The 15,200-nt window shown below is 38.6% G+C and overlaps 1 protein-coding gene across 1 annotated transcript in view; it reads right to left on the bottom strand.

Annotated features, from left to right (window-relative positions):
• Positions 1-15,200, bottom strand: part of sesn1 (sestrin 1) — a 54,007-nt gene that overhangs the window by 38,330 nt on the left and 477 nt on the right. Inside the window, exon 2 of the mRNA XM_077510101.1 lies at positions 14,051-14,380. Within this exon, the coding sequence (XP_077366227.1) occupies positions 14,051-14,335 (285 nt within the window). The 5' untranslated portion in view covers positions 14,336-14,380. The remainder of the gene's footprint in view (positions 1-14,050; positions 14,381-15,200) is intronic.

Genomic DNA, 15,200 nt, shown 5'->3' with positions numbered 1-15,200 from the left:
CCTATCAAAAGAAAGATTAAAGTCTCTTCTTCCATGAGGAAAAAAATATCTGTTTCCGTTTTGCAGCAATTAGCATTAGAGTATAGCCAAGTTTAATCAATTTTCAAACAAATCTATTTAGAATTTTGAGGAATTTAGCTTTTTTTACCCAACATGGCCCTGGTTGGTCTCCTTTGCTCTGCTGCCACCTTCTGGCTGTTTGTGTAATAAATACCATTTCTGTAACCGTTCTTTGCAGTTGAAAGGCTGCATCAAAGCCTTCTATATGCTCTAGCATAAAAAAATATATCTAATAATAATAATAATAAATAAATAATAAATAAAAATTGAGAAATACGCCTTTGGGACACTTAAAACATTAAAAAAACATACATTTACATCTACGTACATACATTTATAGATACAGTCATGATTTGTGCTCACATTTCCCATGTTTGCAGAATATGTGGAGTGCAAATGTGTACTTTTATCCTGTACAAATCTGTTTACTGTAATTCAACTGGCCAATATTAGTTTTGTTTTGTTTTGTTTTTGTTTTTTTTTTTTGGGGGGGGGGGGGGGGGGGGGGACAGTGGGAGGAAAATTTCTGTGGGGTATGTTTTAATACATCTTAAAGACTTTGAAGCATTTGGGTGGAATAAAGCCATTAAAAAAAATGTATATGCTCTCTTTATGTAGAAGAATTTACCAACAGGTATAACAGATGGGTCGGAAATGTATACCCCGTGATGAACGAGGGTTCACTCGTATTGACCAGGATGTTTAGACGGATGGTTAAAGAAAATGAGCAGACCTGGTGACTCAAGCTTTAGTGTGAATTTTGTGTGGCCATCTTTTGCCCAGTTATTTACTCTTACACCGCGAGACGCTTTGGAAGGTACAGACGAACAGGCAAATTGTTTGGCAACCGTCCGGCACGGACTATTAACAAACCGCACCGAAAAGTTCGGTCTCATCGATCTCCCTGTGACCTAGAAATGTCTCTCAGAAGAGTACAGCCAAGCTTAACCACCCCTCAACTATTTCTGCTCGTCTACACTTGTAGTGAAATGTTTGGAAAAATCATCAGAAATGGTTTGCTGGATTTTTAAAGTCCTTGTTGAGCCTCACTTCTTCATGATGTCGTTTGAACAAGGAAATGCATTGTTTCTAAACTTTTGCTGATACTTCCAGTGTAGATCTCTGTCTAAGGCGCTATGTGGTCCCATGAGATTACAATTGAGCTCATGCTCGTTAATCGCCTTGCTGGAAGGTTACACTAAGCTCGCTGGCCCGGTTGGCGTACCCATGACCGTTTTGTGAAACATCATTGCATCCATGACGACAATGAATTTAATGTTATGTTAACATAATGTTATGTTATCCTGCTGTATTTTTGACAAGTGTCGGTTTCTATTTATTCTCAGGTAAGAACATATTTTGAATCAAGAATCAAGTACAAATCCAGAAAGTAGTAAAGTTGAGATTGTGAACAGCATTCTGATGAAAGATAATGCCTTCGTCTCTGCAAATTCCAACTGTGTGAAGCATTTTTGTCAACTGCAGAGAGGTGCGAGAAATTAATGATACGTAGAGAAAAATAATACAGACTAGCTAGCTGCAAATACAAAACACGATATTTGTTTTAAAAAAATAATAAATAAATAAATAAATAAATAAATAAATAAATAAATAAATAAATAGTACCGGTAACTACTTCGGATATCAATGGAACAAGCCTCCATCTGTTATCGTGCATGAACCAGGAAGTAGTCTGCCAACTTAAATAAATAAATAAATAAATAAATGAATAAATAAAAAAAAACAGATCACATGAATACAACTGAGATTTTAGTTGGTTACTAGAACTATAAGAGCTGGATTATTTTCACCTACAGCTGGCAATATATGAAATAATAAAAGATTTTTTCCCCCCCTCAATTCTCAGGGAAAATAAAAAATAAAATAAATAAATGCAATAATAAAAAAAAGAATGAATAAAGAAATAAAATCAAATGAATAATAATAATAATAATAACAATAATAATATAAATAAATAAATACATAAATAACTAAAATAAATACATACATAAATAAACAAATACGTAATAATAAAAACAAATACAAGTAAAAAAGGGTTTTGGAAAAGTAACATTCCCTGAGAGCTCGGTTTAGACAACCTCCCCTATTCCTTACAAACATGTCAGCAAAGCACGACAACAAGACTCGCATGGAATGCGAGCACGTGGGACTGTGCTGCAATACGTGTAGTAGGAATGCAAGGTCGTACCGCTGCGGTGCGTTTAACCTGAAAGGTGTGATGGTTGGCATCATGACGTAACGGTACGGCTCGTACGATTAAAAGGTGTTGACACAGGAAGTCAAAAGGTTTAGAGTGCTAGGGAGGGTTGGGAATGGAAAAAAAAAAAAAAAGTTGATTTGCACGTTTCCGTTTTAGTCAAGACATTTCAATACGTTGAACTGTCAACGGAGAAAAAGGGAAGAGAACCAGCGTTTCCTCTTTTAGGCACGCGTCCTCTTGCACGTTACACACGTGTGGTCACGTAGAACAACACACAAGTGATAATACGCGTATCATGGAAGATGATCATACATTGTTGTCAAATATTCATTATGATTGCATAATATTTTGGCAGTGGAATACAGTGGATCCTCATACAACCGGGGGAAGTGCAACATAGCCATGTATGCCATCTAGTGGTGAACAGTGATATTACAGCCTAATATTATACAGTTGAATCCCGCTATTCATGGAGGATACGGACCACGCCGGCCCACGAATAGCGAAAATTTGCGTATAACTGATGAATATTGAAATATATTGGGATTTTTTTTTTTTTTTTTTTTTCGTTTTAGGAAAACCAAATGATAAACCTCTAATATACACTTTTCTTGAAAATTGGACCGCGGACCTTGAGATTGACACCTGTGTTCTATGACATACTATTTTTCTTTGGTAGGAATGTGACATACTATCAAGCACACTATATTTATAGAAAAGTTAATTATAGGGATGCAACTGTATCATTAGCAATTACACAATTCAATTTTCCTCTTCCTACATAAACATTTTTTTAAAACAGCATGTCAATCTCCCCTTCTCTCGCACACACACACGTTCTTTACCGGTGCATCTCTGCCACACATACACATTTGCCTTTGCAGCACAAGAGTCAAGGTCAGAGGTGAACGACTGTGGGAACGGGGTGGTCCCGTAAGCGCGAATCTGTCGGCCTTCTGACGAACAGGCCTGTAACATAAACAAGCACTCATATACACAGCAGCTCCAGACAATGAAGTCCATGAAAAGCGCACAATAACTACTCGGCCTCACGGCACGACGATTGAAACAATACAACACACATGCTAAAACAACACGCGACTCTAAGCTAGGAGAAGCTGGAGACGTAAGATTTTGTTGGTGTATTTTCGTCAGGTTGACCAGGGTGTTGATCCGAGTGCGGTTTGTATCCTAATAGGGGTCTACCTCAGACTTGGGTCTGGGCCGCAGCCACCTGACTAGCGTTGGTGACCAGATGACACGAAATCCTGCACCCTCCCTGCTATAAATCTCCCTAGACATGTAAACACACACTGCAAGGCAGACGGATCAGCAGACATTCAGCGGACACACACGGGCCTAACCACATAGACATACACACAAACAAATACACACAGGTTGGATGACAGCCCAGTGACCAGGGCAAAAGGAAAATATCAAAATCATGCGGAGCATTGCAAACATTCATGCCCAGTGCATGGAAAATTCCCACCCCCGTCGAGCCAATCAAGGCAGCTCGTAGGCTCACAGTGCCCTCATGTGGCCATAATGCAAACTGCAGTAAGCATTAAAATGGTCCATTGTGAGCCATTAAATGAAAGGCAGAGCAAAAGAGGGTGAAGGACAAAAGGTGTGCTCGTTTTATTGCTTTCACTCAAATTATATTCCGACCGGTTGGCCATTTTTTGGTCGACTGCAGCACTTCCCCTGTTTATAAAAATAAAGGACAACCGTCATAACATCATGTACTAACATAATGAATGTGTGTCCTATGGGTATGTAAAACTTTGCTCAAGCGTTGCATATAAACATTAACAGCTTTAAGGCTTGCCAAATATTATCGTATGGCCCAACGCCAAAGCAGATATATTTAACTGTTACTCATTTAACCACGTGATGTGTGATTCATGCAAAAAGAGCTGCAGGATGTCACTGCCGTCACGTACAAAACTTTCTCAGGTGTGATTAACAACATTAATAATGGCTCTGTTCCATTCGTATCCCAATAAAGCACATCTCGAACGCTTGCCAAAGCCCTGGAAATGTAGGTCTTAAATCCAACAAGCACTGATGTTATTTACCGCGTCTGCGGTTTTCAAGCGTCGACAGGTCAAAATGTTGAGATAGGTCGATAAAAGTGATTCACACGGTGCCCAAAGGCGACGGTGTGTAATACTTTCTCATGTTAATCGTGTTGGGCTTCAGAATGACAAAAAAAAAAAAAAAAGCAACCAGATCAACTGATTTATGATTGCGCCAGCTTGGGTTTCCACTGGCAGCGTTAAAACCAACAGAAAGCAGGATTTAATGCATTCTTAGGAGACATGTTCACCGAGGAAGCATTAGAGGGCCATAATAAATCATTTTCTAGGAATGCAATTTCATCTGGGGGTTGCTGTATAAATATCAGAGAGGCTTATTTATTCAGCAGAACAACGCCGCCCTGCGCTGGCTTTCTTCTACACATTTACATATACTCGAGGAACTTAACAACTGCGTTAAATTGACTGACCAGACATGTTGAACGCAAACACTTTAATGTGACTGTGGTTTAACTCGGGATGGCCAATTCATCACTTATGGGGTTATTGGGCTTGGTCCAGCCTAGGTTGGGTGGGTGGTAAGGAGAAGGGAGTGGGCGGGTGGCTAGAATGGGATTAGAATGGGGACATACAAGCTGTAGAGTGAGTCAGTGTCGCTCACGGCATTGTATATTTATTAAAAAAAAATACTATGACGCCGTCAAAATTCCTTTCTTAGTCTTGTTCGGCGCCACAAAAGCAAAACTATCAGCTTCAGACCTTGCAGAGGTGCCAGAAAGTAAAAAAACTGCCACAGTTTGGCTTTAGCCTCAGTTGCTAGCTAGCTAGCTCACTAGCTAGCTCCCATTGTGCTTGTTTACCTGCTAGGGAGCTAGCTAGCTAGCTAGCTAGCACTAGGGGCTAAAGCCAAACTGTAGCAGGGTTTTTACTTTCTGGACCTGGATTTGCCACCTCTTCTCTGCTTGCAACTTGCTTGTTTTTTTCTTCTTCGTGGTGACAAACTGGTGTTTTGGGGGAAAACAGGCCATATTCTACTACTGACTACTAAAGAATGGAAAATGCTAGAAACAAACTGGTGAAATAAGACAATGCACCTTTCCTTTGTTAGGTGCAGTGCTTATATTGTCATGAAACACCAGATTTTGCGGATCTTGAGAGATCATTCAAAATGCAATTTTTTTTGCAGGGCCCAGTCCTTGTCCACCACTCTGCTTTGTAGCAGTTATTTATTGGCAATCATAACTATCTTATTTAAAAACAAGTTGAAATTTGAACGGTGTAAATCGGAAGTATTATGTGGGAGTAGTTTGACATTAAAAAAAGTGAGGAGAATAAAATGCTATAATAATAAGTATGATGAAAGAATCTCAATAACATATAAAAAAATGACATGTTTGTGTTTCTCTTTTTTCCAGGTTTGTTCCACATGCCCACTTAATTTCCCCCCATTCCCTTCTCCGCTTCCAAGTTGACATAAGCCCTACAACTCTGCTTCGCTCTCTCTCAATTCCTGAATAGCACGACTCGAAATAATCACCCTCAAGCAACAGTGCCAACCAACCATCACCCCCACCTCGCCATTGCACTTCATGTCAGCGGTACCATGACGACTGCTAACACTCTGCAAAATCCCAAACCCAACGTGAGCCCATCCCTCCCTTATTCCCAGGATAATGAAGTCTTCACATGTTTTGGTGGTTTGGGAAACCGGCTTCATAAATATGTAGCAGTTTGATAGAGTAATCATGACTAAAAACGAACAAGCCTGCTCTTTTTTTTATGATTTATTCAGGCTTACCGGATTGACGGTGACCTAGTTGCACAATTCCGACATGGTCTCCCCCTCCTCATATCTCGTCTTTCTCTGCGGGCCAAAGCATACTGCACTGGCTTTGAAAGTGGGGGGTCTGTCTGTGGTGTCGGATCCCCCTCTGGGGTATTATATGTGATTTAAAATACATGTTCTTCCCTGAAAAGAGTGCATGCCTTCAATTAAATGGATTCGCTCATACTGTAAATTTGGAATTTGACTATATTTTGTAGAAAATGAAAGAAACTCGAGAATAAATCAATCCGGAATACTCCTTTGTTCCATTATTTGCTGAAATAATCGCCCATTGGCTATAAAAATAATAGTGTATTTTCTCTTTTGCCTAACATTTATTATTGTGTGTAACAATAACGAAATGCAAGTTTAAAGGGGAAGTCAACACCCCCCAAAATTCTTGACAATAATATGTTCTATGCAGCCCTACTCATCTAAATATGTTTTTCTAGTTAATAATATTGTGTTGGTGGAATGTGAGTTAAGCAGCGAAATCTTTATCAATAATAAAAGGTGGCCAATTTGCCACTTGCTGTCGAGTGAAAATGACATCACAGTTGCTCAGTAACAATCAATCACAGCTCAAGCTCAGAAAACAGGTGAGCTGTGATTGGTTGCCTGAGCAACTGTGATGTCATCTTCAGAGGACAGCAAGTGGCAAAATGGCCGTAAAAAACGGCTGGATTTTGCTACATAACACATATTCCACAAATGTAATATTAATAAGAATGTGAAATTGTGACATATGTTATTGTCAAGAGATGTTTAAGGTTGACTTGCCTTTTTCTCATTGGCGGAGAACTTCACTGTGTCCCAGGATAACACAATATCGCTTGCAGTTTTCAGAAACGTCACTTCCTAGATATTTTTTTAAATATATATTTTTTTCTCCTAACCAAGGCAGTTCCAGCTGGCTGTCAGCACACTCGCAGCCAATGAGAGCGACGCACCATTCTATCACCCGCCTCCTACTTTAAAAATATCTTGGAGAAAAAGTTGAACGTTTGAATTTACTGCAACTCCCCGACAACTGCCAATTTTGGCAAAGCACTAGCGCTCATATTTGTTTGCTCATGTGTGTACTAGCATGCTATTTGGCCTATGATGCTAGCTAATATAATTAATGTGCCTGATGAGAAGGTGGTTTGTTTGTGTTGAATAATTTAACTACAGTCATTTATGTAACATAGGTTCATGATTATGTACATACTAGATGCATGGTGTCGATGCTGTGCTGATCCACATTTTCCTTTATTTCCTATGGAAAATCGAGTCCAAATATAACAAACAGATGGCAGTTAAAAATCCACATTAACTCATTTACTCCCAATAACGTATAAATACGTTTTTTAATGTTGTGTCCCAAAGACGTATTTCTACGTTTTTTTTGTTCTTTTTTTTTTTATGCTAAAGCATACAGAAGGCTTTGATGCAGCCTCTCAACTGCAAAGAACGGTTGCAGAAATGGAAGTTATTACACAAACGGCCAGCAGGTGGCAGCAGAGCAAAGGAGATCAACCAGGGCCATGTAGAAAAAAACGCTAAATTACTTACAATTTTAAATTTGTGAAAACTGATGAAACTTAGCTCTCTTCTAATGCTAATTGCTGCAAAACGGAAACAGATAGTAACATACTTTTTTTTTTCCTGATGAAAGAAGAGACTTAAATCTTTCTTTTGGTAGGTTCCATGCTTTTATAGCAATAGAACACAATATTCTGTGGGCCTTGCAAAATCAGTCAAAATCCAGTAAAACAGCCGGGAGCGAACGGAATTGCTTCTGTGAAAATGGCTGGGAGTGAATGAGTTAATAGAAGTATACCGCGCAGCATCGTTGAAAACACAAGCTGACTCCAAAGATTCCGACAAGACCTGAAGCAGCTACGTACAGTACTGCAGTAATAGCAGTGTAGCGCTTCACACGACCCATAAAACATTCTACTCGAAGCACAGCTGCCAATACACACGACACACGCATAGACAGCTTTAAGTCTCCATCACATCCACACAGTATTTGACTGTACAGTCACTGTGCCAAAGGTCAGCGCCTGCTGCTAGTGGAGCTTTTTCTCCCCCTCGTCGTGAAATCTGTGTGACCTGCTCTGCGGAGATCTACTCTAATCCAAGCAGATCTGTGCAGACCACAAGGCTATGACCCCCACGCCAAAAAAAATAAAAAATTCTATTGACACAGTAAATCAGCATCGCTCGATAGAAGTTAGGCAGCAATAAACAAGCACATAACAGCAGACTGATGCGACATATTCAAGCAAAAACGCATATAAAAAGGGAGCAAGATGGAATATTCCGGAATATGCCTGCCACAAAAACAAAATCATTCCGCATCTGTCCACGTCTGCACATGGCGTTTGTTTATTCAACCTAGACTCAAGTGATGTGATGATGCAGTAAGAGCATGTCATCACTGTGAAATCATGTGGGGTATTTATCCTGGGAATCCTGCGAGTCCATTTAAAAAATAAAAAATAAAAAAAATAAAAAATAAAAAAATAAAAAAAACTTCATTTTGAAATGAATGAATGGTGTGTCCTAGCTGTAATTGCTAATGTTAAATTATGGGAAAATACATGATAAAATCTTGACTTTGTGCTTAAATTCTGAGAACCGAAATACAGTATTTATAGCACCGCATGACCCCAAAAACAATTATACAGCATGAAGAAAGTCATCGAATCACATCTGAATAGATGTGAAATATTACGAGAATATTTTTCCTCCACTTTTTTTTCTTTAGTTTTTTTCTCATGCATGTAAAAATTATTATTATTATTTTTTGATAATTTTTTAAATCAGATCTTTCAGTGCATAAACTTGGACATTTTCTACATGCAAAATTCACCTTTATTCTTGCAGTATAATTACTTTTCCTGCAAAAATACCATGTTATTGTGATTTTAATATATATTTTTCCCTGAATTTTATATGATCATTTTTTTCATTGTGTAAAGTTGTAATTACAAAATAAGGCTGTATAATAAGTGGTTCAGAAAATGGATGGATGGATATTATATTCATGGATAAATTTAGAATTTTACCAAAAATATTATTAATCAATTGCAAAATAATTACAAAGTTTTCTTCTCATAAAATGTTATTCTCAATGTATCTTTTTTTCTCTCGGAAAAATACATTAATCATGCAATACAGAAACACAATTCTGATAATTTTAAGGTTTTATTTTCAGTGTCTGAAGTTGTAATTTTAAAAAGTCAAAGTCGTAATAAGTGCAGCAAAAAAGTGGTCATTAATTCCAAGATTATTCATTAATAATGCAAGTTTATTCTTCTAACATTCATCCATGTAGTACCAACTTTGTTTTATCTTAAAAGATATGGTGCTATTCTCATCGTATTTTCCCCGTGATTGTAGTTTTCAAAATCCTACAGGAGAAAAAACAGAATTATGATAATCATCAATTCATATTTCAAGTTCTCGTAATATTATACTTTACAACTTTCGAGTAAAAATAGTAACAATGTATCTTTTTTTTCCCCCATTTTCAGTGTGGCCCTAATTGTCCTTTATTGTGGCACTCGTAAACGTGCAGGTTAGGTCGCAGGGGTGCAGCATTTCGGGACTGTAGCCAAAATATTACATCATGCTTTTAAATGAATCAACTGCATCCTCCAGGACCAAAACAATCGATGTTGCACACTGTCTCCAACTTCATACTGGAGGTGCCATAATTAATAACTACCTGCGAGCTATTGTCCAGAGAAAACAATGTGACTGGGTGGCAAGTACGGGACAAAGCCTTTTTGGGTGGACAAAGCAATGTACAGTATTCTGGGTTATTCCGGGAAGGCCAGTCCGGCGTAATTAATGACACATGAGTGTTTATTGCGGCGGTTGCTGAGTCATTCTAAACAGCCATGATTAACTGACTAAGTGGGGTGTTCAAAAAAATAAAGCGCATCGTATGCTTCTGTCAGGTGATTGCCCACTTTCTGTTTCATTTAATGTAAGACGAATATCGTGGGGAAAAATGAATAAATGCCTCTTTGACGTGAATGTGTAAGTGAGAGGCACTAACCGAGGCTTTGCGTTGAATAATGCAGTAGCACATTAACGAAAAAGAAACCATTAGGAGAAATATGTAACCTAATAAAGTGCCATGTTGAGTTGCTATGATCTATCCATTTGCAATTCTCCCGCATACGTGGGGCTTAATGCAAAGTGAATGAGCCATTTGAGAGCTAATTCAAGTGAGACTGGAGGGATAACACAATGGCGCAATTACATAATACAAAGAAGCCACTCTTGTGGCCCTTTCAAACAGGCCCGAGACTGGACTGGACTTCTTTCATGCAAGCCAGGGAATATGGTGACCGGGTGATGGAGTCTGCCCACCCCGCCGTAGACCCACGCCAATCCCAACAAAATTGGTCTCAAAATTTTTCACTTTTCAGATTCGAAAGTTCCAATTTCGAGAATAAAGTTGAACTATTGAGAATTTATTCAGAATTGTTTTAGAAAAAATAAATAAATAATGAAGATACAATACAAACATTATAACCAATTTTATTCTCGTACAATACAACGTAGATCGAGTATTTTTATTCTTGTAAGAATATGATTTTGGATTTTAGTTTTGTTACATGTCTATAGTTGTGATTACAAAAATATTGAGAAAAATTAAAACTTTGTCTTTACAGTATTAAAGTTAGCATGCTGATGATTTTTTTCTCCCCTTTTAGAGTGTAAATAATGAGAAGTTGTAATTTTACAAGAAAAAGGTGCGAATCGGCCAAACTTTGTGATAAAAAGTCAGACTGAAGATGATTCATTGTCTTATTGTTGTTATTATTATTGTTGTTATTCTTATTATTATTATTATTATCACGTTTTATTAGGGAAAAATGATTTTTAAAAATTATGTAATCGTGTTTTTCCCCTCAATATTGCAATTGTGACTTAATATGCGATTTTTTTTCAATATCCCATGTATTTTTGATTTATTTATTTTTACAAACACAAGCAATGAACTAATCTATACAATAAAAATGTCAGGTTTATTATATATAACATAAAGGCAAATGAACCATGAAGTGATATTGATGATCACTTTGACAACTTCACAAAATTTTAGCAAAGTGTGGCGTAAACATAAATCAGGAAGTCAGAAATCAGATTACAACAATAATGCAAACAGATCTGTGGCAGTTCAACTTTTCATGTTTCATGAAACAATGTGCTTTGTAAGCAATGAACTCATCTCGGTACTATATAAATACAATACATAAAAATATATAAATCCTATCGAAAGCCCAAAGTGAAGCACAGGTTGTTTGTTACAAAATTGCATTCCATTACATTGCAATGCAATGCCCTAATTTTAATGTGTTTTATGGACAGCACATCAGTACTGCTATGGTTGTACAAATTAAGTTGAATTAATATTACAAGTTCTCATAATATTATAGAGGGGAAAAAACAACAACTTAGACCTGTGTGTCTATTTACATTCGATCAATGACACTCGGTTGTGTCAAGCTCCAACACGAGCCCTCTTGATGACCTCCTGCTTTAATATGTTGACAAAGCTCCCGGAAATGCACGAGGACAGCCCATGGGAACCAGAGCCCCTCCTCATTGCGCACACACACATCCCTATTTTCGGCCTTGACCCAATAACCCTTCACTCATGGAGCTCACTTTTAATACTGGGGCAACATACCGCCGCAAACACCGTCTCCAGCTCAAGGGATCAGAAAACAAAATTTTTTGAATTTGAAATTGCTTCAATAGCCAAGACAGCTTGTACAGTGCGGACGAGGACCCAATAGATATACCAAGCTAAAAATTTTCAAAAACACAAATGTAACACTCACTATGAATCGTCATAGAAAGGCTAATAGGAAAGTAGTAATTGGTATTGACGATTTTGATCACAAACTGGGAAAATGCTCAAATTTGGCCCAATTACTAGTGTGTGTACTCCACTTCAATGCTTTCAGAGGTTTTGTCTTCAGCAGATCCGCCATTATTAAAGATCCATCTGAACCGAAAGCCCCCTTTCCTGCTAAAGCCCTCCCCTTCCCATTTCTGTGAGAAAAGTGTGTCTGTGTGTGTGAGATTGAGAGAAGGGGGAGGTCAGGGATTTGGGGTCTTCAACTGTAAAACCTCATCCACATAAGATGCAACAGTGGGCTCATAAAAAAAGCAGCCTTTGGCAAATGCTGGGCAAATGCAGCTTAGCATAATTCACAAATACCAGACGGCGTGTACTGCGGTGCGCGGCTAAAACCTGCAAAGCAGCTTTCTCCCTCTTTCATCCCTCTGCCCCTATACTCCACCTTCCAAAAACACTCCAGCAAAAACAGCAAATGATGCCAAGCGTCCAAACTGTAGGCTCCCAATCGCGACATGTCGGGCCATCAAAGTGCTAATAGAGAGCTCAGGTCCGACAAGCCAATCCTAATCAAATCCATCTCGATATCTCACGCTGTAAACAGTAGCGGGAATCATCCCAGCTGATATAGTTATGACCGAATGACTAAACCGAGTTAAACATACACCAAATCATATCATAAATGTCGGATGATGGAAACTGTTATTGAATAAACGTGCGCTTAAATTGCGTTGGCAGGATAAGACATTGCAAAAAACAACAATGAAAGCAAGTTAGTTGTGTTTGCTCATTGTCATTTTGTTGTTTTTTATAAGGATACGAGCCTTATTTTAAGGTATTAGGTACACATCAAGGTGGCTGACACAAAGTAAAAAAATAATAATCTGACATCGGATAAGCCTTCCTCGTCAGTAGTTGTCACTAAACTGCAGCTGTTTGACACGTCGGTGAATCATCATGTGCATCAGAAAGAAAGGTTTTTGTTCACATTTTTTTTTTATTGTGTTAGATGAAACTTTATATAACAAAAGTTTCTATTTACGTCAACTCAAATGTTATGATTTGTATCTGGAGGAAAGGGGGCGGAGAGACTGCAGCAAAGTGGAGACTGTGGAGCATACTATTACCGCCGAAAGAACCTCAACACAACAACAGGCTAAGCTAACATTAGCATGTTTGTCATTTCTAGCTGTGTATGCTCAAATGTTACAACTTTAATCAAGAAGACACTGTGGAGGCAGCAAGAAAACAGCACTGCAACAAAGTGGAGACTGTGGAGTACCGTATACTAGTGCAGCACCTCCAGAACTAAAGCACAGCAACAGGCTAAGCTAAAATGAGCATGTTTGTCATTTCGAGCTGTATATGTACAAGCATTACAATTGAAAAGGAGACTAAGGGCGGCAAAGGCAACCAAAATAAACATCAAAGTGGAGATTGAGGAGGAAACAGTAGTGTCAACGGGCACCAAGGGAGCTAATAATAGCATGAGCTTTTTGTGTCACTAGCTGTGTATTTTCATGTTGCAATGACAGGCATTTCAATCGAAAAGAGACTGAGGGTGGTAACAAACTGGAGCTCTGCAGCAAAGTGGAGACTGTGGAGTAGAACACTGCAGAGGGAAAAAATTAACATTAGCACTGTGATTTTTTTATTTCATTTTATTATTATTATTTTTAATCATTTGTGGCTATGTTTATGTTACAATATTTTTGAACGATGAAGTAAAAGGCGCGGTAGGCTTGGAACCCGGGCTGACCAGGTACCAAATTTTTTCAAGTGGAAATGCGTCAATAGCAAGTGGATACCAGGGTTCAAATTGTTTTGAATTTTTCATTAGTTAGTTTTTATTTTGTTTTGACTTTTGTGATTAAAATTTTGTCAAATTGAATTAGTTTTTGGAGCAAATTTGTTTGTTTTTATTAGTTTTTTTTTTTTTTTTTTAATACTTGATTTTAGTTTAGTTTGGAGGCAGCAGATCAACGAAGGTGCTTCATTCATTGACAACAGGAATAATAAAGCCCTCCTACCTGCACAGCCTGCAGAAGCCGGGTGCATCGCTCCCTCACGTCTTCGAAAGGACACCGCTTGGTGAGCATGAGGAGGTGGGCCAGGACGCCGTTCAGGTCGTTGCTGGGGGGAGACCTGGATCCCGGCGAGGGCAAGGGCGATGACGCCGGCGGTACGGGCCCGATCGCCTCCACTTTGCTCAGGACTTCTTGGCGAATGTGCTCCATGGCGGCCGTCCTGGAGCTGGCATCCCGGCTGGCTAGCCCGTCCCACCTGCCCAGAGTCTCCTGGTCTTGCGCGTCCATCCTCTGATATGGAGACTTGATGTGTGTTGCTGTTGCACAATAAGGCTAAGGCAAACATTAGCACATGAGATCACTCAAAATGTATATGGCACAGTAATGATACATGGGTATCAAATATCGATATACTGTATATATAAACCATTGAAAAACCGCATTGATGGCAAAAACGGAGCACTGCAACCAAGTGGAGACTACGGAGGTTAATCGACTGTGTTGTACAGAGCCAAGACACAGCTATAGGCTAAGCTAATGTGAGCATGTGTATTTTTTTTTTGTCATTTCTAACTATGTATTCTCACAATTGTATTTGAGAGGAGACTAAGGGCAGTAATAAAACGAAGTGCTGCGGAATCTAATAATGTACCTTAAGTCACATCAACATGGTAACCTGCGTGTTTTTTGTGTATCCTAAAATGTTACAATGATGCTGCTTACATTCAAGAGGACACTGAAGGCTGTGAGCAAGCGAAGCGCTGCAGCTTAGTGGAGACTGTGGAGTCCTAGTATAATACTGCAATGTCCAGAATTAAAATAATAGAATGTGTGTGTGCGTTTTTGTTTTGTTTTAATCATTTTTAGCTATGTTTCCTCAAATGTTACAGGACAGAGGGCAATGTGAAAACGGAGAGCTGCAGCAAAATGGAGACTGTGGAGTATTATTAATGTTAGCATGTGTAGGCTTTTTTCCCTACTTGTGTCCTAAAATGGTACAATGACACAACAAAAGTATCCAAGAGGAGACTGAGGGCAGCCACAAAACGGAGCATTGTAGCAAAGTGGAGATGGTAGCATATAAGAAAACAGAATTAAATATTTTTAAGACAAATAAAGGTGAATATATTATGAAAACTAATGTTCATTTACG

The sequence above is a fragment of the Festucalex cinctus genome, chromosome 21 (assembly GCF_051991245.1).
Source record: "Festucalex cinctus isolate MCC-2025b chromosome 21, RoL_Fcin_1.0, whole genome shotgun sequence".
Taxonomy (NCBI): domain Eukaryota; kingdom Metazoa; phylum Chordata; class Actinopteri; order Syngnathiformes; family Syngnathidae; genus Festucalex; species Festucalex cinctus.
Note: the sequence above shows the minus strand (reverse complement) of the source record. Positions and strands in the feature narration are given on the sequence as shown.